The sequence below is a fragment of the Astatotilapia calliptera genome, chromosome 1 (assembly GCF_900246225.1).
Source record: "Astatotilapia calliptera chromosome 1, fAstCal1.2, whole genome shotgun sequence".
NCBI classification, from domain to species: domain Eukaryota; kingdom Metazoa; phylum Chordata; class Actinopteri; order Cichliformes; family Cichlidae; genus Astatotilapia; species Astatotilapia calliptera.
In genome coordinates, this window is record NC_039302.1 from 15,515,158 (window position 1) to 15,538,178 (window position 23,021).

The following is a 23,021-nucleotide window of genomic DNA, read 5'->3' on the forward strand; positions in this document are numbered from 1 at the left end:
CAGTTTCATTTTCCGCATGGCAATGATTCCAATCACACTGCCAATGAAGTAAAAGCATTCCTGGAAAGAAAAACACATAATGGATGGATTGGCCTCCCCAGAGACCAGACTTTAACATTATTGAAGCAGTGTGGGATCGTCTTTATAGAAAACAGAACAAAAGGCAGCCAACATCTAAAGACGAGCTTTGAAAGTCCTTAAAAAACCTGGAGAACTGTTCCTGAAGACTACTTAAAGAACTTACAAGTAAGCTTACCTAAGAGAGTTCAGGTTGTGTTGAAGAATAGGTAAGGTAGTCATACCAATATGACTTCCAAGTTTTTTTTTTAAAACTTTACATACTACATATTCCAATAATTCCCTATACCGATTTCCTGTTTTCCTAGCAAATTTAAGACTTTTAGCACAGTATTGCAGTTCAAGTTTCTTGACCGTGCTGTGGTTAAACCAGCAGGCACACACAGCATAAAAAATAGGATATTTAAAAAACAGCTGCACAGCACTGGACAAAACTCAATAGTTGAATCGTGTTTTTTACAGTGTCAATATTTCCTGCTTGTTTTATGCAACTTAGTTTCCTTTTAGTGTACGTTTTGATAGTGTAACTGCTCTCTGTATAATTTGGCTCTGCTCACTCTATGCTCATGATTGAAATAGAATCCAGCGTCGTGTATCCTGCTGCAAGAAAGTTGTTCTTATACTGGCTCATTTTGATGGAGTCGAGCCAGTCGCCGATAGAGATGAAAAGAGGGTAATCTGGCATGTCGTCTGGGGAGTCAGCGAAACTGATATGGCAAAGAGAAAAACACAGGAAATATTCTTTGAATAAACAGTTTAGATGCATAAGAATTACCAGTCAATCAAAATTATACCTTTACCTACCTATTCTTGTCTGATAGTTTCCTTCAGGTTCAACATTTTTATTGGTTTATGATGTGATGCACTGGGACGCTACAGTAATATGCAATACATGTCAAACCTCATAATTTTAGTAGTGTAATTATGTAGCTATAATTCTTAGACATTCCTTTCTGTGTAGTTAAATGCACCCATTCTGCATCCTGAATGTTTATGCTGAAATGCTTTTAACCGTGGTTATATGTGTCCTCATACTTTTGTGTATGTTTTTTTAAATGCATGCATAGTCATATATGCCATCATGATTGCATGTATTTTTTTCGATGTTTTTTATGTAAAGCAACATGCTATAGTCGTAACTGTACTCAAGACCAGGAAAAATGAATTTGCCTTATTTTCAGTGCAGAACAGCTCCATATTTTCCAGATTCTACACTATCTTAGTGTCTGTATATACTGTATATAAACAATGGAAACAGTCTCTGCGTTATCCGATACTTACCTCTGAACATCATTGGCTAGATTCAGCAGCCCACTGGGATTAATTATGAGTTTGTCGAGGAACGACAGCACATCACTGAAGTGTGGGCGCTGGCTGTATTCCTTTTGCCAGCAGTGTAGCATGAGCTGATGCAGCGTCACAGGACAGCCCATTGGTGCTGGTAGACGATAGCCTTCTTCAATAGATAAAATGACCTGAGATGAATGTCAGTAAACATACTGTTGAATCTCAAATAAAACAATGATTCATTCATTTGTTTAAAGAGTTACACTCCTCATACAAGAGACAGAATTGCAAGAAATTGAATGAAGTGTTGACTATACTGAGGAGTTTAGAGCGAAAAGCAACTTACGTCTTGATTGGACATCTCCCAGTAGGGCCTCTCTCCATATGACATCACTTCCCACATGACAATGCCATAGCTCCATACATCACTAGCTGAGGAAAACTTTCCATAAGCAATTGCCTCTGGTGCTGTCCAGCGTATTGGTATCTTTCCTCCCTAACGCAAAATAGAAACACAGGATCCTCTTGTTAGGGCGATATTCAGACTTCAGTATCATTATTGATGCTGTAAAATCTTCCAGGAGCTGCACTCACTGTAGCTGTGTAGGCTGCTTCGGTGTCATCTTCAAGAACTCTGGACATGCCAAAATCGGAGACCTTACACACCAAGCTTTCATCAACCAAGATGTTGCGAGCAGCTAGGTCTCGGTGAACATAACCCATTTCTGAAAGATAGGTCATACCAACTGCGATGCCCCGCAGCATGCCAACCAGCTGGAGCACTGTGAACTGACCATCACGTGCCTGAGGTGGTATTAAGACAGAGAGGGTACAAACAGCGTGTGAAGAAGACAATCTTCAGGAATGCACCATACCAGTGTGAACATGCATTCCCCTTACCCGGAGGAAAGAGTCCAGTGCTCCATTTTCCATGTACTCCACCACAATCATTATTGGTCTGCCTGAGGAAAAGGAGAAGGACTTGATTTGACAGCTCAACGGAAAGAAAAGAGACCAACTGCAAAAATGCAACCCCCCCCCCCCCCAAAAAAAACCAAGAAATGGAAGTCAAGCTGTGTAAAGAGCTTACTCTTAGTGACCACTCCCTCCAGCCTGATGATGTTGGGGTTGTTAAACTGCCCCATGATCGAGGCCTCACGCAAAAAGTCTCGTCTCTGTTGGTCCATATAACCACCCTTAAGGGTCTTTATTGCCACAGAGATGTCCATCCTGCCTGGTACACGCAAACGGCCACTGCAGACTTCTCCAAATTCACCTACAGAACACAGTAGATTTCCTTTCATTTACATAATAAAACATATTCAAAGTAAAAACTAGAAAACAGATTAAATGCTGGGTATTGTTCCTGAATCCTTACTCTAAAGTGAAAACGACAGACGAAATAAAAATGAACATGACTCAGATAGACATGCAGCCTAATCACTGGAGGAGATATATGAAATTCATCACCACTAGGCCTACTGCACAGTTAGTTGTCTGACATATTTAAAACCATGCAACTGCACATGGGTTCCACCAGATGGAGCTCATATTACAGAAACCCCTGAGAAGGGGGCACCTTCATAATTACTCAGGGGTTTATAAGCCGACACAATCTGTTCAAATTAATGAACCATCAAACTCCATTATTCAAAGCCTGCAGTGTTAGCATCTCTAAGGTCCAATACTAATATGCTTCAGCATTTCTTTTTATATAGCAGACAAACATTACTGGCAAGTTTTGCAAATGCCTATGTATCACTTTCTTGGAAAAAACACCCGGGTTGAAGTCCGATTTCATCCGTTTCATCCGATGAATTATCACGACTTACTGATTTGTATTAGTTGTTTTACCTGCGCCTATCACCCTCTCGATGCATATGTAAGAGGGGTTTATCTCTTTGGCAAATTCCTCCACAGCCTGAGTGGGGTCTTCATATGTATCTGGATCCACATAGGTCTTTATTCCAGAAAATGGGACTAGAAGAGAAACAGACAATATACTGTATTCTTTTATGTATATTGTGGAGTAGCACATAAAAGTTAGAAATGAGGTTGAACTGCTTTAATACATGAGTACAAGTTGGATAAAGTTCTTACACATTTCTCCACAACAAGGACACACAACCAGACAGAGAGAACAGTGTTAAACACATGTGCTCAGAAGAGATTGTGAAAGGGTTTTTAAACACAAACTGAACTAAAGATGAATTCTGCCCAGGGAAAAAAAATGATAATTTTTATTGATTGAGTGAATGATTGATTTTTACACATAAGGTATGGAAATTCTCATATCTAACATTATCTAATCAGGTCCAGGAGGGTATAAAAGATCTCTTAACTTTGTCTCAGAGTGAGACGTTGAATGATAGGTTATTTGATTATGAAATTCTCATCCTGCATGACTTGAATGAGAAAACTTTCTTCCCAAACAGATATTAGTTTTATCAACCACAGTGCATATTTTCTTAATCTATTCAAAACCTGAAGCATTTGCAAGCATAAAGTCATTATCTGGCTTCTCTAAGCCTGCAGGATATTCTGTTATACTGAAGCCAGACTGTGCAAGAGAAGGTGATTCTTTATTCAACTGTGTTAGTCCATAATTGGTCGACTATTTGCTTCTCTTATATTGTGAGGTTTTTCTGTTATTTTGTCAAGGGATGGAAAAGGGGGCAGAAAAAGAGAAAGAAAGAGCTGGGAAAAAAAATCCCCAGAGCAGTATAAAAAGACATTACAGACAGTTAGAATTCTGCATCTTCCTCTCTGGCTGAGGCTGGGGATGCTGCTGCAGTGGTGTGCATTATGACTGGCACGAATGATAACTGTACACCTCAAGCAGATGAGCTTGGGACTAAATGTACTTTATAGCTGCGTCAGCTTGTGTTGTGGAAGCTTGAAGGCTTCGTCTACCCACCTCTGTCTCCAGGGTGTCTAAGCTCAGCTCTATAATAGAACAAGCCTTTTCTACCAGTTTGTTGAGCCTGGTGGCATCCCCCCACCTGGGTGATGGCTCCCAAGCACACACGAGCAAAGAACAAATAGCACAGAAAAAACTGGTGCGACTCATATAGATTTCATTCTACTGGATAGAAAGAAATGACTCATAAAAGTACATATGTATCAGCAAGGCCATTGTTACTGTTTGGCATAAAGTAAAATTAGACTCGTTCTTAAATAAGCTGCTGAAAAAAATCTCTGTCCAACTTCCAGCACCATCAAGGAAAAGACTCGGAGAGCAGTATTAGGACAGCAGATGACTGAAATAATTATCAAATGTGGACACAAGCACCAAAATATGAGTGTTTGTTCCTCTGCAAAATCCCATTAGCCACTTAAATTTTCAAAATGTTCCAATTTGGCCATCCTTTGCATTTTATGAAACAACATTTTTCACTACAGAATGTCATATAACTGATCAATTTTGGAAGTTTTACACTTAATTTTGAATTATTTTAACAAGTCAGATGTGTTACTTGAAAACTTCCTCAGAGCTGGTTTGTTTGAAGTAAAACAAGATAACTGCAGATACACATAATATGTTACATGCTGCTCCAGTGGTCCAGTAACAGTGCTGTCCAGCTTGACGGATTACCCTTTTACTCATACATACAACTAGATTCAGATATTTAACATTCATCTGGTGCCAATGAGTGAATTTTATGAATTCAGTGCATGAAGGCTTCTTTACCCTTGGCTCAGCTCTCTCACACTGGCGCACTCTGTCATCAACGTTTTTAACGGCTTATTTTTTCACCGGCTAACACAGAGAGATAATCATGTACCGCCACACCAGCAGACACTTTAGAATCACCCGATAACCTGACAAGCATGTCCTTGGACTGGTTCCGGCCTGGAACCCTCATGCTGTGAGGTGACTGGCGGCACCACAGCGGTGTTGTACTGAGTAAGTCCTGTAACTAATCTGACTGTCGTAAGTTCATTAGTGTTTTATCCTTTCCCAGTTTAGTCTATGGTAAACTGACTGCAATTATTAGAGTGCTTTATTACTCTCACCTAACACTCAAAGTACGGCATGAGCTCCATCCATAAATGCATTTTTAACATTAACATGCAAACCTAGATGGATGCTTCAGAGGATTCAGAACAAACACGCAGTATTAATCACAGTAAGTAAGTGATCATAAAAGAGTATATGTACCAATTTTAGTTCTCATATCACCTGTAAACAATTTCCCTGTAATTTCATTTACCTGCTGCACTATAGAGAAGAACCAGATTAGTTACCTGCACACAAACAGTAGCAGTGCACACTTAGAGATGGGCCTTGTGTCCAAAGGACAAGAAAATGGTATGTCAGCATGTTACAATATTTTCCTCACAGTCTTTAATGCTCTTCTCGATCAATAAAAAAAAGCCCCAATCAAACACACACAGGTAAAATTGTTAGATTTGTGTCGAGAGCCAAACTTGTTTCCCTGCAGGCCTCAAATCGGATCCTACAAGAGCTCTCACTGAATTGCCTAAGTAAAACACAGGGCACAATAATACGTCCTCCCTATGGGGCAATCTATAACCCTGTTTTTATCTGTAATTGTAGCACCACTGTAATTATTAACTGGAACAGCAAGTTTTGTCAAAAAACCAATAGTGGGTTTCTGGCAAACTGTGAGTGATTTAGCACAGAAAATAGGCCCAATCTGTGTGACAAAAGCCCAAACATAGTGAGAGGGGACTTGAAATGGATTTTTAAGAGTCAAAATCTCACCAATAGCATGCTCAATGGTGAGCGAGACAGAGGGATTTCTTTTTGTATTTTGTAAGACGATGCAATGTGTGTGTTTACTCAAAGTATTAAAACGACAAAAACAAGGAACATTGGCGCTGCAGGTTAATCTTCTGCTTTCTGGATTACTGACTGACATTAGAGTTTTAAAAATATATTTTAAAGTCCACATATGTGTATACCTGAATTTGTAGTTATTGGTGCAGGACATTTTAACTGTAAAAAACTTCTTTTAATAAGTACAGTTAACCTAATATTTGCCCTATATTGGCTGGATACCTGACTCTTACCTGAATATAAATTTAAAAATAACATTGCTTTTTAAGATTACTTGCAGTTTTCATTTTTTTGCCTTAATCAGTTCTTTTAAAAGGCTATTTGGCTTTGATCTTTTTTCATTGCACACTAACATTCGCCTAATGTAGGTTTGAACAAGCTCCAAATCCAAATCAATCCACCCTATCTACCAGCACGTGGATGGACTGTAATGAACCAGTGTCTTTAAATGCATCCTTTTGGTCTTATTTTGTTTTTGAGCCATAACAGGAATTACAAAGAATTGAACTGTAATAACTGAGTTTCATTCAACAGAAAATAAGAGAGTCCATAAATTCTGCTCATGACAATATAAAAAATGCATAATGCATAAGAATTGTTGCTCTAAGGCAAACAGTGACCACGCTTTGTATAACTTCTTGCAAAACTAAAGTCCTGGGAATTACAACAAATGTTGTCGCACTCATCTTACCTGTGTGAAATCCCACATTAAATACAGACACACACAGACACCCACCGTGTCCACTGTGAAAGCGTGTCCTCCTCTTCTCCTCAGATTTCATCCGAGCTTTGATGTACCCCTGACACCTGCACATGTAAGACACATTAACACAACAGTTAAAGATCTGAATGAAAATGCTAAATGAAGGTAAATTAGTTTTCATTATCAACATGAAGCATGACTATTTTTTCTTTTTTGCCATTTGGCTTCTCTCTGTGATCCCACATAATCTGCCTTTTGGTTTACAAAAAAATTCTATTTGAAAACCGACATTATGCCATTATGTTCTTTTCTATCACTCGTTTTAAGAGCAATTTTTGCTCTTTCCTTGATTTAGATCTTTTCTTCTTCTTCTTTTCTTCCGTTTTAGTATTCAGATCCCCACATGTTCAAACTTTCAAGGCTCCACAGATTCAGACTCAATTGACAATCAAGCACTTGTATTAAGCAAAAAGAACAATTTAGATCCTCTTTGCAAAAACTACCCAAGAAGAAGACTGCTCTTTAAAAATGTCATCATAGGATTGCATTTTTCTGAAATGTTGCACTTTATTTACACACTTTACAAGTCACTTACACAAGATAATACTTTATTGATATTTGGGTGCAGGTAAACCTGGTTCAAAGACAATGAGATAATGAATTCACACACTGCGACTCTTCTGGATTGGTATTGTTCACACCTCACACATAAAAAAGCTGCAACTATATATGAAAATCATCTCTGCAGAACAGTATAACAGGTTTAAAGCAGACACCTGGTTACCTCTGCAAAATTTTTATTGCCAGTTACAGTTCTGCAAATTGTCCAGAAAAATGGGGAATAGGTGGATGAGTTTACTGACAAATATATAGGAATACAGTCTATAATAAGAAATCTTAGATTTTATGATTCTAAAAAGCTTGAAAATGAATATTTGGTATGACCACCTTTATTCTTCAACACAGCCTGAACTTTCTTGTAATTTCTTTACGTCGTCTTCAGGAGTAGCTCTTTGGGCATCTGGAAGGACATTGAAAGCTCTACTTTGGATGCTGGCTGTCTTTTGTTCTGTTCAAAATGTTCAGTACTGTTGAGGTCTGGACTCTGGAAAGGTAAATCCATGATTGATAATGTTTCATTCTGTGTGTGTGTGTTTTTTTTTAAATCCGGGTATGCTTTTACTGGATTTCTGCTGAGGCTTCAGTTAACAGTAGATGGATCAACCGAAGGGCCAGATGCATCTCTATGGTCACGTGTCAGGTCTGTGCCGGATTTTATTTTTCATATTTCTTAAGGACTTTCAGATATTATTGACCTGCTGTAGTTTTCTATTAAAGGGTTTTGAGGAAGTGCCAGGAAATGCCAAGTTTTCAACTAACAGTCTTTGCAAAAATACATTGTTATGCCTTTCAAACTGTGTTAACGTTGACATTCTTCAAAGATTCAATAAAATAAAAAGATACTGGCAGCCGCCACTGCTGACCTCTTGGCCTCCTAGTCAATGTACATGTTGTCTAAGTATAAAAATCCTAGTTTATCTTCCTCTTGAGTTATTGCATTCAGAAAATTTTCAGAAAAGTTGACCTCTGACCTTGGTCTTGAGGTCACTGAAATTCAAACTTGTCTGAGACTTTTAGTAGATGGACCCATGGTATGAATTTAAAAAACCTGTTTCCTTCTTCTCACCCACCAGCCTGCCCAGTCGGGTGATGACAATGATGCATCAGTGTTTTACAGCTGAAGGGTAAAAATGAGAACAAATAATGAGTTTTTGTGACAGAATAACAAAAGTAGTTAAGAAAAAATCTAAGATTGGTTCTTTGCTAAGTTTTCTGTTATATGTAGACAACCATGGTTCATCTCTTGAGTCAGGAGACTTTTTCCTTGAATGACTCATAGGTCAGTGTTAAGTGGCCTATCCCTCAAGCTCCTAATAAATACACCTATAGCAGGGCTGGGGAACTCCAGGTCTCAAGGGCCGGATGCAAGTAACATCCTGGGTCAACACACCTGATCAGTTCATTACCAGCCCTCTGTCGAACTTCAAGACATGTTGAGGAGGTAATGTAGGCATTTGAATCAGCTTTGTTGGATCACGGACACATCTAAAACCTGCAGGACAACGGCCCTCGAGGCCTGGAGTTCCCCACCCCTGACCTATAGCATCAATTTGAAAATATTACATCATCTTGTTCTTGAGTTATTGCATTCACAAGATCTGCAGAGAACTTGACCTATGACCCTCTGACCATTAAACCTACTATTATTAGATGCACCTATAGTGTCAATTTGAAACAACAATAATTTCCAAACATTACTCTGGAAATGCTCAGGTACAAGGAATGAATTGAAAATGAGTAAAAAAGCAGCGAGTGTCCAAAGAGATAAGAGACTTTCAGGATGTCTGGAGAACTATTGCTCACCAGCACTTTAAAAAATTACAAGCCAGTCTGGATTCTTGGCAAAAAAGAAACACTGTATTTACTGTATATACCTTAACTACATTTCAGGTGCAAACAAAGATAAAAGTAAACAAAGTAACAATGTTGGTGGCTCATTTCCCATACAGAGTCATTTTAACATAGATAGTGATGTCATCCTTTTTTCAGCTTTTTTGTAGACTGGAGTTTAGATATGTTCAGCTTAATGTAATGTTTGCAAATTGTGTAATCAAAGATTATCATTCGGTTTGTATCACAATTAAGTCAGAATCCAGACAGAGTATCCACACTTTCTGGCCATTTTTCATTGTTTATTAATAAGTGCCACTAATGGTAAAAACGCTGTGAACCAGAGGCAGACTGAAGACAACTTTGTGAGCCAACCTGGGGAGGTTAATGGAATGAAGAAAACTGCTGGTACATGCATTACATGCTGAGTAATTAGGCAGAAAATTGGTTCAGCCATTTGTAAAATAAGGGTGTCTGCTTGGTGGCAAAAAAGGAGTCCATTAACAGACTTCTGGTTGTGGCCTCACTCTGGAGATTATGAGAGAAAAAGGTGTGTGTGTGTGTGTGTGTTTCTGTGTGCGTGTGCACACAAAAAAACAGGGGATGTCTTACCGTCCAGTGATTAAAAGGAAGAGGGTAAGGATGACCAAAAGGGAAAAACCTCCTACAGATGCTGTGACAACCACCAGAACTTGACCCTGATCAGCAATATCAGGATCTGAGGAAAGTGAGAACAAAGTGATGGTGAAAACGGCGGAAAGATCATTCATCTGAATATTAAGAACTCTCCCTCCCAGACTTGATACCAGAGGAAGGACAAACTGCTTTGCGACACAAAATGTACTGAAAAGACCGACTGTGGTTTCTCTGTTACTAATTTAAAACAGTATCCATGTTTATACCCAATGAAAAGAAACGATCCAGGCATTTTGTAAGTTTCCTCTGTAAAAGATTAGTTGTCTCTCCTGAAATGAAAAGCCTATTTAAAGTTATTGTTGCGATTTGAATTGATTGGCTTCTGTTTTGACATTTGATTTGTTCTGACTAGGTTATTATAATCTTAATCTAAAAGAGTGAGATGTGCATGATGCGGCTGGATTGCAAGGAATTCATCATATTAGATGGAAAATTCAGCTGTACATTGAAATTATTATTATTATTTTTTTATCAATTGCATGTGAGTGACAGTCATTGATATTTATTTCTCCATGAATGTCTTAAATGCACTTTCCAGGACTCAGTGCGGTCCTGTGAAAAAACTAAGTACACTCTTTCGTAGGATTTAAGAGGGTAAGCAGCTGTCAGATGCTGCTAAGAAAATGCACTTTAACTAGGGGTCACCAGGAGGAGTAGTCACCTCCATAAAAGGAGAAGTTTAGGCATTTTGCAGGTTTGGAGCATTCAGGTGAGTTAACATAATGTCACAATCTTCCAAAGAGTGAACATCCCAGACAGTCAGCCCAAGGTCAGAGTGCGCAATGTCAAAGGAATTGTGAAATCCTAAGGACTACATCTCAGATGCTACAGGTCTCAGTTGTCATGTTAGATGTTAAAGTTTAGGACATTACAATCAGAAAAAGACTGAACAAGTGTATCATGTTTGAAAGGGATGACAAGAAAAAGTTTCTTCTCCCTAATAGGTTTGCAAAGCTGCATCCAAACATACTACAAGGCTTCTGGAACAAAGTCCTTTTGACAGACAAGACCAGGGTGGAGATGTTTGGCCATAATGCACAGCATCATGTTTGAAGACAATCCAACAGACCATGGCATGGTGGTGGAGGGGTGAAGATTTGCGCTAGTTGCAAAGCCACATAACCTGGCCGTCTAGCAGTCATCAAACAAATTCCTCTGTATAACATCACATTCTTGCAACAGGGCAATGATCTCAAGCACATCAGCAAATCTGGGGCCTTAACAGAGCTGTGCAAAAATGAATGCTTGCAAACCTCAATGAACTAAAACAACATTGCAAAGAAGAGTGTGCACAATATGAGAGACTGATAAAATCACACAGAAAACAATTAGTTCAAGTTACTGGTGCTATAGGTGGTTCTACAAGCTACTGAATCATGACGAGTACTTATTTTTTCACAGGACTGCACAGGAAACAAAAAACTGTTTAATCACATCTGCCTTTAAACAAAATTTCTCTTGCACTGCAAAATAACATCCTTTTTTTCCCCGGTGTTCGTCTTGCATCCATTGTCAGTATCAGCTTGGTGATATATATTTGGTTAATAATAAGAAGTAGCAGGAGACAGGGACATTTCCTTTACTGACATGTAAATGTTTCATTTCACATATATTAAACATTTACTTGTGGATAACTTTTCTTACATTTCTCCAACAGTTATTGTAAAATTAAAGTATACGTGAACTGTGTGACTTATGAGTTGCACTATATAATGTCAACAGACTTATATCAAATTCACTCTTATAGTGAAATGTGAGAATATTCAAGTGAATATGTACACATTCATCATCTAAAGGGTGCCATACATGCTTAAGCAGACCATCAGAACTGGGAACTTATGGAAGCTTATAAGCACTTAAATAAATGGCTCACGCCTCAATAAGCCCTGATGAGTTTCAGTGACTCGTAGCAAAGAATGATCATAAAACGTCTCCAAGGATTATATAGAGTTGGTAATCGACAGTGATGGCTCAACATCTGTGGCTTTCCAACTCCCTTTCTCTCTTGTGCATTGTTTTAAAACATACTCCAAATCCATCTGGAACAACAAATCTGCCTGATTATCAGTGCCGTTCCTCCCTAGCACATACAAACCACAACTCCCAAGTGCCCCATCCCTTGCAATCATACCCTCAGCTGCTGTTGTAAACTCAAAGTTGGGGCTGTATGCTGTGTAGCCAGCAGCAGTGCGAGCGCGCACATGGAAAACATAAACAGTCGAGGGTCTGAGGCCTGTCACCACAACACTGGGGGCTTTGGTCCGTGTTGATGAGTAGCTCAGCTGCTCTTGCTCCTAGAAAAGCAGAAACAGATTGCCAAACATGATAAACAAAGCCACATTATGGCACAAGAGATAAACGTGTTTTTGCATAAACCCATTATCACAGCAATGTCTTAACAGAAGACATCATTTCTGTCCTATTAACTATCAGAGCAGATGGTGAACAAAGCAGGGATAATGACACATTATGGATGCTCTACACTTATGTTTGGCTTTCTCAATTATTCACTGTGGTGCATTCTAGAGCAACGGCAATAAAAAACGCTTTTGCCACAAAGAGAATTACACATTGTACATAAACATAGTCTGAGAGAAGAAGAAGAACGTCATTCAATATGACAAAAAGGGTTTACCTTCTCATAATATTTCACTTCATAATCCACTATGTCTGAGGGTGGCTTTTCCACTTCTGACCAGGAGAGGGCGATGCTGTTTTGAGAGGCCCAGTCCTTCCTGACTACACCCACCAGAGCAGGACCTGAGGGTAAAGTGAAAGAGTGCAGGGTTTTGAGTCAGCTGTGATAAGAAAGCTGTGAGAACAACAGCGCTTCAAAGCTTGAAAATGATGTATTTTTACATGACTGGCATTTCTTGATAAGAAGTGTCTGTATCCATCACCGTGTTTCTACAATCAACAAAAAATACTTGACTTATTTGACTGACTTTCTTCCAATTGGTTGGCTTATTGAAAAGTGTCTTTATCAAAAGGGTGAACCTGTAAACACATTAACACTTTGGGAAGCATAAGCAAGCAAAAAAACACAATAAACAATATGTTTCTAGCACATCTGGGGGACCGAGAGTCGCCTGGCCAAGAAGCCCAGTAGACTGAGGAAACAAGTGATCCAGGCCATTTCCTGCTCTAGCCTCTGTGGTGAACTCTGAAGTATATTCACTGAATTTAGAGTCGGTACTGCAAAAGGGATTTCACAAGTGTCTTCAGTCATCAGAGAAAAGATGTAAGCATCAAAGAACCAGTTATACGGCTGCAATTGCAAATGAAAAGCTAAATAAACATCTGAAGCTGAACTTATGTAGTTTGTAGTAGACAATCTCAGGTAAAATAGCTGTTGTGAAATATCACAAGTAGGGCAGAGAAATGCATTCGGCATCACAGGAATACCCAAGATAAAAGTAAGACAGGGAAAAAACATTGATTTTGAAACATTTTTATTGTCCAGCTACTGTGTAATGTTCAGTCTCAGAGAGACATTTTTGTCACAGAAACCACTAGACCTACACCAACTGTTTATCATGTTTGTCATTATTGCTGAGTTTTGGGGGAATATTTTACACAAGGCTGCTGAGGACATCATAAAATCACCTAGCAGAGAGTCAAATATTTACCATCAATTATTCATAAAGCCTCTGCTTCAACACAATATGATTTGGCAAACTAACAGATCCAGTCCCCCCTGTTGCTGTGCGTGCTGTTTGAGAGATCATTGTTGGAATACAAATTCAGGAGCAGATTGATGTCATAAATTGTCCTCATGCTCAGAGAAGCAGATAACCTATTCTATACCGAAGTCCACAGACTGGATGCGGCACTTCACAAAAAGGTGACATGTCCCTATAGCGAGTCGGATGCATTGGGGTGCAGAGGCAACTCTTACATCTTGTTAAGAAGCCAAAACGTTCTAGCAGGAGCTCAGCCCAGACACAACGCTTCACAGTCCAGCGGCTCAACCACTTGTATTTATTTTTGCAAAAAGAAAAATGGTGCACACATGAAACATGGTGTTTGATGCTGACTCCTGCAAAAATGCACACTCTGGGTGACAAATATGCAACATGCACACATCTTCAGACTCAAAGTGGTTTAAAAATGTATTTCTGTGTGAGACTGTAACTTCAGATGACTGTATTCTTCTGTGATACAGATACTCCAAAATATATCCATGTCAGAAATTTTTAAAATATAATGTTGTTATAATATAATCTTGTTATAAAGACGCCATAAAGCTAAAACTATCATAAAACTAAAGAAATGGGGGTCCACACAAAAAAATCACCTGCCAGCTGGTGGAATCTTTTCTGTGACATTTTAATCAGGTAAATGTGTGACTGTAAAAATGCATTTAAACGAGAGTTGTCTGCGTAAATGTCGAGGTTGCAATTGAGAAAGATGTTTTTCAGTTGGCTTTAGTGTAATTGAGCAGATCTTTACTATATGCATAACCCACTTAGGGGATAAAACTTTGTGAGCATCGTGTTACTAGAAGGGATTTCTGTTTGCAGCATACTGTACTGTATAAATTTATGCCTTTACTGTGTGAGAGAACTTGAGCTCGATTTTTAATTTTTTTTTATTTTCTCTAAATCTCTAGAAACCTTCTGCGCACTTATGGAAGAAGTTATTTTAGGTTCGGCACAAATCAGTCTGCTGCTCAGACACCTTCTGCTATGGATGAGTGACTCAAAGAGAACAATTATGGTCATTACAGTTTAATCACAAGTCACAAGGCAAACGATAATTGACGATTGAGCTTACTCTATAAGCTCTAGTTGGTTTATTGGCAACATGCAAAAATAGGTTAACCCTCAACTTCAAATGCTCAAAGAAATAAAGAAAGGACATGGGGGAAGAAGAGGGAGAGGGAGAGAGAGAGCAAGTGAGCAGGAAAAGCTGTAAAGAAATCCCATGGGGTTGCATCTCCCCAGCATCTGAGCATATAAATAGAAGTCAGTCTTATTCCCAGAGCAAAGGAGGATGAAAACTGAAGAGAATCCACTGGAGGAAAAAGGAGAAACAGCGAAGTAAGAGAGAGAGAATCTTCTGAATCAGGACACAACATGCATGGATTCAGCATGTGAGAACTTTGTGTGACCTGTTGTTTTTGCCTTACAAAAAGAAATCATTATGATGAAGGCAGCAGAGGTGTGGACTCGAGTCACATGACTTGGACTCGAGTCAGACTCGAGTCATTAATTTTATGACTTTAGACTTGACTTGAAAAAATGTTCTAAGACTTGTGACTTGACTTGGACTTTTACACCAATGACTTGGGACTTGAATTGGACTTGAACCGGTTTACTTGAAAAGACTTGATATTTTACCCCAAATACAAAATTTAACATGCATATTATATAGAGATTGAAAATGTGACGTCATTCACGGGTAGAACCGCAAAGGATTCTGGGAACTCGTGGCAAGCGGTACTAGCGCACGCAGGCTTTCAATTAAAATCAGTTATACAGCGATAAAAAGAAACACAAGAAGCCATTGTATTATTAACTGCAATAGCCGGTCGCATGACAGCCAAGGGAAGCCGACGGGTAAAGAGATCGGTTGTTATCGGATTACCTTGTTGAAGAGAAATTGTTCGAGCCATGTTTCCGAAGTAACAAAGACGCGACTGGATTGCAGCCATTCAAAGACCAAATATAACGTCCCAGAACCCTCCAGCTCACAGGTTAGTCTGCTCCAAGCATTTACACGAAGGTCAGTGTTTTTTAGTAGTTAATACGTCACTTTCATAACATAATTGGTGATATAGGTTACAAGCAAGTCTGGCGCTGAACAGAAATTGTCGCGCTATGCTCCTTTATTTATTGTGCATAAATAGTAAATTGTCCTGACACAATATTGCGTTTCTCCTCTGTTATTATGGTACATTGACAAAAACATATACTTTTATTCACAGGATAAAACAGGTTTTTTGTATCACTAATTGCCCAGTACGATTACAGCATACAATATTATTGTCACTGCTACATTTCTGTGATGCTACCAGAAATTATTTCCACTACTAATTAATTACCGTTGAGCTCAAAGGTCCTATTAATAAACGGTTAAGGAATGTGTATTTATGACGACGATTTGTGAGACTGGTAAACTTATGATACGTATGATGGTCTTTCGTTCTACACGGTGCATTTCAAGGTCCTGCACCCATCCGTCGGTAAACTGTACCTGGGCTTGTTGCAGTGACCGGAAGTTACTAAACTTCATGAGTGTATGCACTCACTCCAAGAACCGTATGATTATAAATATGCATATAAATATGCTACAATGAGATAGCTGACTTCATCTAACTAGCAAATGTTGTCCAGGCTACGTTGGTGATACAGTTCTTTTTAATGTGTATGATATTTTTGTCATGCGATTTTAAAGCTGGTCCTACAACCGCATCCAAGAATAACATGCAGCTTATCTCAGAACTGTCGGTGAAAATTATTCTTGGAGCTAGGTTTAATTGAGCTGCATTTTAAAGAGGTGCAATTTCACAATTTGTGTATATTTTCTAAGTTCACTATTTTGTCATGTGTTGAGAAAAACACAGATTTTAAAATTACATGGTCTAACATTTACATTTAGCATAACTGCAACATTATTTTTTCGTTGTTTTTTTTTTTTTAAAGACTCGAAAGGACTTGAAATTCAAAGTTTCAGACTTGTGACTTGACTCGGACTTTTACACCAGTGACTTGAGACTCGACTCTGACTTGCCTGACATTACTTGAGACTTGACTTGAGACTTGAGGATAAAGACTTGAGACTTACTTGAGACTTGCAAAACAATGACTTGGTCCCACCTCTGGAAGGCAGTAACAGAGCTAAATCTTTGTTTTTTTGTCTGTTTCTTGTTTCAGGCGGATCAACAGTAAGACATCTGCGGTATGGCGTAAAATCAAAAATCGACTGCCAGAGAAAAGAGCATGGAACAGACAGGACTTCTAATGTACAGTAATTCGAAGCTTTGCAAAGCTTTGCACAGGACTCTGTGCAGTCCTGTGCAAAACTAAGAGCACCCTTACTGCTTCCATAAGAATTCACAGGGTAAGTAGCTAATGTGAGCACCTCTATAGCAGCAGACGTTTTAGCAGTTTCTCTGGTTTGAAGCATTTCATTGTGTTAACACAATCCCAGGAGGGAATGTCCAAGCAAATTCATGCCAAGTTCAGACTGTGCAATGCTCAGAGAAACCGCAAAGAAACCGAAGAGATACATCTTAGACTCTACAGGCCTTTGTTAGCATGTTAATGGCTAAATTTCATGAGACTACAATAAAAAAGAGTCCCACAAAAGAATCAGCTTGCTGTGTTTGGAAGGGCTGCAAGGTTTGCAAAGTTGCATCTGATTAAACCACAAGACTTCTGGAAAAATATCCTTTTAACAGATGAGACCAAAGTGGGGATGTTTGGCAGTAATGCACACTGGTGCATTTTGGCCAATCACGACATATCAGCACAAACTACTGATGCCAATTGTCAAGCACGGGGGTGGAGAAGTGATGATTTGGGCTTGTTTTGCAGCAACAGAACCTGGGCACCTTGAGGTCATTTGACCATGAACTCCTTTGTACGCCCAAGTACTCTAGAGTCAAATGTGAATCTGTCTGACAGCTAAAGTTTAGCCCAAACTGGGTGATGTAACAGGACAATGATCCCAAGCACAGCAGCAAAACTACAACAGAATGACTGAAATAGAAGAGAACTGAATAGTGAATCAAGGCGGTGCAATGGCCCAGTCAAACGTTAACCTGACTGAAGTGCTGCGGTGGAAACCCAAGAGAGCTGTGCATAAATGTTGAAGTGAAAAGTGGACCTACCCTCCTCCACATTGATGTGAAAGACTGATAGAGTCACACAGAAAATGATTACTTTTAGTTATTGGTGCTAAAGGTGGATCTACAAGGTACTGAATGATGGGGTGTGATTAGTTTTTCACAGGACTGCATAAAATCCCATGAAAAATTCATTTTTCATGTCTTCAACATTCTTTCCACGCTCCTTAAAAAAAAGGTAAATTAAACTATTGATTGATATTAGCGTTTTAACACCTCTGATATAGGTGCCGTAAAATTTGGTGAAACAGTCTCATTCTTGGTGAAAAGCTCCACTGAAATCAAATTTTGAATGAATTTATAGCATTTTTATTGACATTATGCCCTTTGGAAAATTTGTCAGCTATAGTCAGATAGAATTGTTTTAACCACCACTGAAAGCTGTTAGTGATTTCTTATTAATAAGTAATCTTCGGGATTTAAAAACTACTATGATGAAGACAAGTCATTCAGTCTGGAATGAACTAAACAACAATGTGCAAACATCTTAGGTGACTTCATAATTTAAACCAGAAGTTATTTGATTTCAATTATTTCAGCAAAGGTTCAGTGCATCATTCAATCTCACATTCTGATAACGGTTTGATTCAATTTGATATATAATTCAATACAAGTGATTCTTCTGTGCTGTGATTCTGCAGTCTAAATTTTGACAGGCTTAACAGATAACATGTTCCGCCTCTGCTCGGCTTTCTTTTTTTAAGTACGGTTTACTATTAACCCAGAGTGGGTCTATATTTGTGGCTGTCCACAAATATTGTAGGTGGACATTTTTAATCTGTGCACCGAACACCTTACACAAATATGCAGTGACTTTCTGTGTGCCTCCTCGCAGAATACTGCAGTGAACTTTGTGGGAGGCATCTTCAGTGAGAAATCCTCTGCTGAGCATCAACTACAGCAAGCTCAGAGCAGAGTGCAGTTCACGCTACATAAATACAGAGATCATCGTGCTCGCTCTGCAACGCATTGCTGCCTTTAGAGGTGAGAGGACAACAGCTGATGACTTTGACCTGTGCAGTGAAACCAACTATGGAGCAGAGAATGCAAAAATAGTCACTGAGATGAGCAACTGAGACACCATGACATTGAAAAAATACCCCTCAGAACAACAGTGTGACAATTAATTAACCAAATATCTCCACAATATCTCATCTGAGTCAATGAAAACTATTCTATTTAAAGATAAAGTGGCACCTTAACCAGGCATTTAACTTTTCAAGGTTAAATAAGCACCCTAGGAACTGAGAAGAGAAACGATTACTAATTCTGATTAATAGCTTTAACATATTAGCAGCATAATGAGTCATTAATAAACAATTTACCAATGATGGAAGGGTAACAGAAAATATATTGCTACTTTCCTCTCACTACATAATCCAGTTAATTTTTTCATTCTGCTTTTAATTGTCTATTATTCCATAATTGCCATAATATCACAATCAATTATTCGAATCACCTTGCAGCATCTGTCTTAACTGGTAATGAGACTGTCCATCCACAGTCTCACTCCCCCCCCCCCCCCCCCCCCCCCCCAAAAAAAAAAAAAAGCTTAAGCAGACAGCATTTTTCATTCCATGAACATCCCACCTTAGTTGAATTTATTTTAAACCTATGCAGCGGTTTGAAGAGTTTAACATGATTTTCAATTTTTCTTTTTTAAACATCATCAAAAAAGAGCTTCCTGGAATATTTTTCCTTAATGCATAGCTAACTCATGCATACACCGACAGCCCCTTTGTTAGTTACAAAGTAACCAACATGGCAGCAACTCAGCACATTTAGGTGTGAAGACATGGTCATGACGACCTTTTGAAGTTCAAACTGAGCATCAGAATGAAGAAAGGCGGTAAAGTATCTTTTATCTTTGGCATGGTTGTTGGTGCCAGATGGGCTGCATGAGTGTTTCAGAAACTGCTGATGTGATGGGATTTTCCCACACAAGTGTTTACAGAGAAGAACCATTTAAAGAGAAAACATCCAGTGAGCAGCAGTTGTCTGGACCAAAATGACTTGCCGATGCCAGAGGTCAGATGAGACTCATCGGACTGCTTTGAACTGATAGGAAACAGTAACAGTAACATGCAACAGAAACCAAATAACCAGTTGTTATAAGCATATGGTCATGTCTGAATGGAAAAGACGCTGAATCTTGAGGCAGATGGGCAACAGCAGCAGAAGACCATGCAGCATGCCACTCCTGTCAATTACGAACATGAAACCGAGGCTTCAATTCACACCGGCTCACCAAAAATTAGAAGAAAGGAAAACTGTTGCCTGGCCTGGTGTATCCATTTCTGCTGTGACAATTAGATGGTACAGTAAGGATTTGGTATAAACTTTGACAAAACATAAATACATCCTGCCTTGTATCAGAAGCTTAGGCTGCTGGTGGTGTAATGGTGTGGGGGATATTTTCTTGGTGTACCGTGTAATGTTGCTGACCGTGTCCTCATCATGAATACACAGCTGACAAATCTCAAGCTAAAAATAGACCAAAAATCCCAGAGGATCACCTTCCAGCACCTTATTGAATATAAACCATGAAGAATTAAGGCACTTCTGAAGGCAAAAGCACTTCCAACACACTATTATTAAGGGGACCCTACTAAAGTGGCTTATATTAAATGTCACATGTTCATTTAAATTTGCATAAAAAACTCCATGTGATGCTGAGAATCAGCTGCTGACTCAAGCAAACGTGTCATTGCACAGATTCAATAATTCAATCTTTTAGTGAATATATTTCTTATTTTTAAAACTTTACCCATTTGTCATGTAAAATATGCAGAACAGGATCACTTTTATTTATCCAAACCACAACAAAGAAGCTGCTGTAATCTCCGTAACAGTGTATGTGTTGTATCAATCAACAATCAAAGAAAAGTGAGTATTTCTGGTTTCTTTTCAGAGGAGTAATATAACAAAATGCAGATGAAATAACAGGAACGAGCTGAGGAAATGACCAGCACACCATGTAAAAGTGTGGGTGATACATGCGTGCAAATGTCTTATTTGTATGAATTTGCTTGCCTGCTTGTTTGTGTGTGTGTTTCTGGCTCTCTCTCTGTGTGCGTGTGTGTGTGTGTGTGTACAGTATGTCTACTGAGGAAAGGCAGTTTGACAAGTTAATCCACTCTAAACATCCTAATGGGAACATCCCCACAGGCTGCTTCTCTTCTGCTATGGAGATTATTTTTGCATTCCAACTTCCTCCCACTGGGCTTGCTGCCTTTGCCAGAGAGATGGGTGCCAGGCATGACACATACACACCTGACATCTGGTTTGCATGGTATGATGACAGCCCATCAGCACACATTTCAGTTTGTAAAAATAAAAACCTCGACACATTATTTCTCCCTGTATACTAAAGAGAATTATGAGGAATGACTGCGAAGTATTTTCTTAATGAGCAGGAGCATAAATATAATCTTATAACTGTCTGGACTCCTTGTTGTCACTTCATCATTAATGCTGCTTCATTCTCACTGCGTCTCACTGCTTTTGACACAGCAAGCCAGCGAATTCTACACATGGGCACAGGTTTTAAAATTTTAATCTGGATCACAGTTTGAAGAGTCACCCTAATGAGCTGGTTGATTGGCCGGCACACCACTTTGGTCCAGACTGAACAGGCTCAACAAGTATTGAACAGACTACTGTAAAATGTGGAATTTGGTACAGGCATTTCCCAGGAAATGAATCCTCCTGACTTTGGTGATAATTGGACTTGAGATGTTAAAAATAATGATGCATAATTTTTTAACAGGTTTAGATTTTTTCCTAAGCCTGCTTTTAAAAAATGAAAAATGAGGAGAATTAATTAAATTACTACTTTACTTTCTGTTTTATTAAATTGAAATCATGATGCGCATGATCACTATTATATAATATAAAGATTAGCCAATTTATCAATTAAAAGAACATTATTGGTCAAGATTTTGACAATTCATGAATCATTTAAATGGTTAAAGAGTGATTTGGGGGCCATAGGCCAAAAAAATTCATAATAACCTTTCAGCATATTCAAGTAGTCTGTTATCTATGAATGTTTAAATATACTATTTTACACAATTGCTGAATTCTACTTCCATTCATACATCAGGCTGCCTACGTATCACACATACAGGACCTGCTTGGCCATGGAAACCCATGAAGCGCCCAGCACCAGAGGAGGTTTGGAGCTCTGCAGTTATTGAGTCAGCAGAGCGTTGGTGACTTTTACGCTTTGTCTTTCAGATTTCCAACCATTGCAGTTCTAGGTTATTTTTCACAGCCAAATATGAATAAGTGTTCTTAGAGGTGACCCTGAGCTGCACTACACTGCAAGCATTTCACTAGAGTAAAAATTACAGCGTGTGAATCTGAAAAGTTACATGCCCACACCAGTGATTACGTCTGTTCGGACTCTTTGTCATTAAAAAAAGATCAGAGTTCAGAACGTTAAGGACATGGTTCGGCCAGCAGTGATGGTGATGTTTAACCCAGCAGAGGCTGCGACCGGTCAAACCAGCTGTCACTAATTATCAGTTCAAAGAGTAATGAGAGACTAAACACGACGGGCCTTCTGTTGGTTTTTGCAGTCTGTTCTTTGCAGACAAGAGTTTATGAAATAAAAGCTTCTCTTTGCACCACCGCTGTGCAACCAAGAGCATTTCTTCTTTCTCAGAAGCAACGGTGTCATCGACTCTTGATTGCATCGCTTTAGTTTAAGGAGTCACACTCTTCCATTTTCATAACTTATCATTTATTTAAGCTCATCAGTTTGATAGTTTTGGTGCAAAGTCATCAGTATTTTGATCAAGCAGTTCATGAATAATGAGTTGTGAAATATTTAGAGGGCTTTAGCGTTTACTTGAGTTCATTAGATACATATTTAATCAACATTTGGGTAAACATTAAATACATTTAATCAACATTCGGGCAAATATTGTGCCGGAGTGTCAATGTGAGCGACCACGGGAAAGGGATCAGCCTTCAAAAGATTCTTACATCCAGTTATATGTTGTTTACATTTCCCAAGCTTCAAATATCTTCATCATTCACTCTTCTCGGTTTAAATACTTAAATAAATGTCAAAGCAGTATTACAACAATGACAACTATGATTTAGCACAGACACTCACAGCTCCTCACTGTCTCGTTTCAGCT

The 23,021-nt window shown here is 38.8% G+C and overlaps 1 protein-coding gene across 2 annotated transcripts in view; it reads right to left on the reverse strand.

The window, feature by feature from the left end:
• Nucleotides 1-23,021, reverse strand: part of LOC113021322 (ephrin type-A receptor 6-like) — an 86,357-nt gene that overhangs the window by 1,844 nt on the left and 61,492 nt on the right. For both annotated transcript variants that reach the window (XM_026165941.1, XM_026165934.1), the window contains 11 exons: nt 12,655-12,779; nt 12,151-12,313; nt 9,936-10,041; nt 6,906-6,976; nt 3,220-3,345; nt 2,456-2,641; nt 2,266-2,327; nt 1,960-2,169; nt 1,712-1,861; nt 1,360-1,553; nt 636-785 (listed from right to left, as the gene is read on the reverse strand). In XM_026165941.1, coding sequence (XP_026021726.1) covers nt 636-785; nt 1,360-1,553; nt 1,712-1,861; nt 1,960-2,169; nt 2,266-2,327; nt 2,456-2,641; nt 3,220-3,345; nt 6,906-6,976; nt 9,936-10,041; nt 12,151-12,313; nt 12,655-12,779 — 1,543 coding nt within the window. The remainder of the gene's footprint in view (nt 1-635; nt 786-1,359; nt 1,554-1,711; nt 1,862-1,959; nt 2,170-2,265; nt 2,328-2,455; nt 2,642-3,219; nt 3,346-6,905; nt 6,977-9,935; nt 10,042-12,150; nt 12,314-12,654; nt 12,780-23,021) is intronic.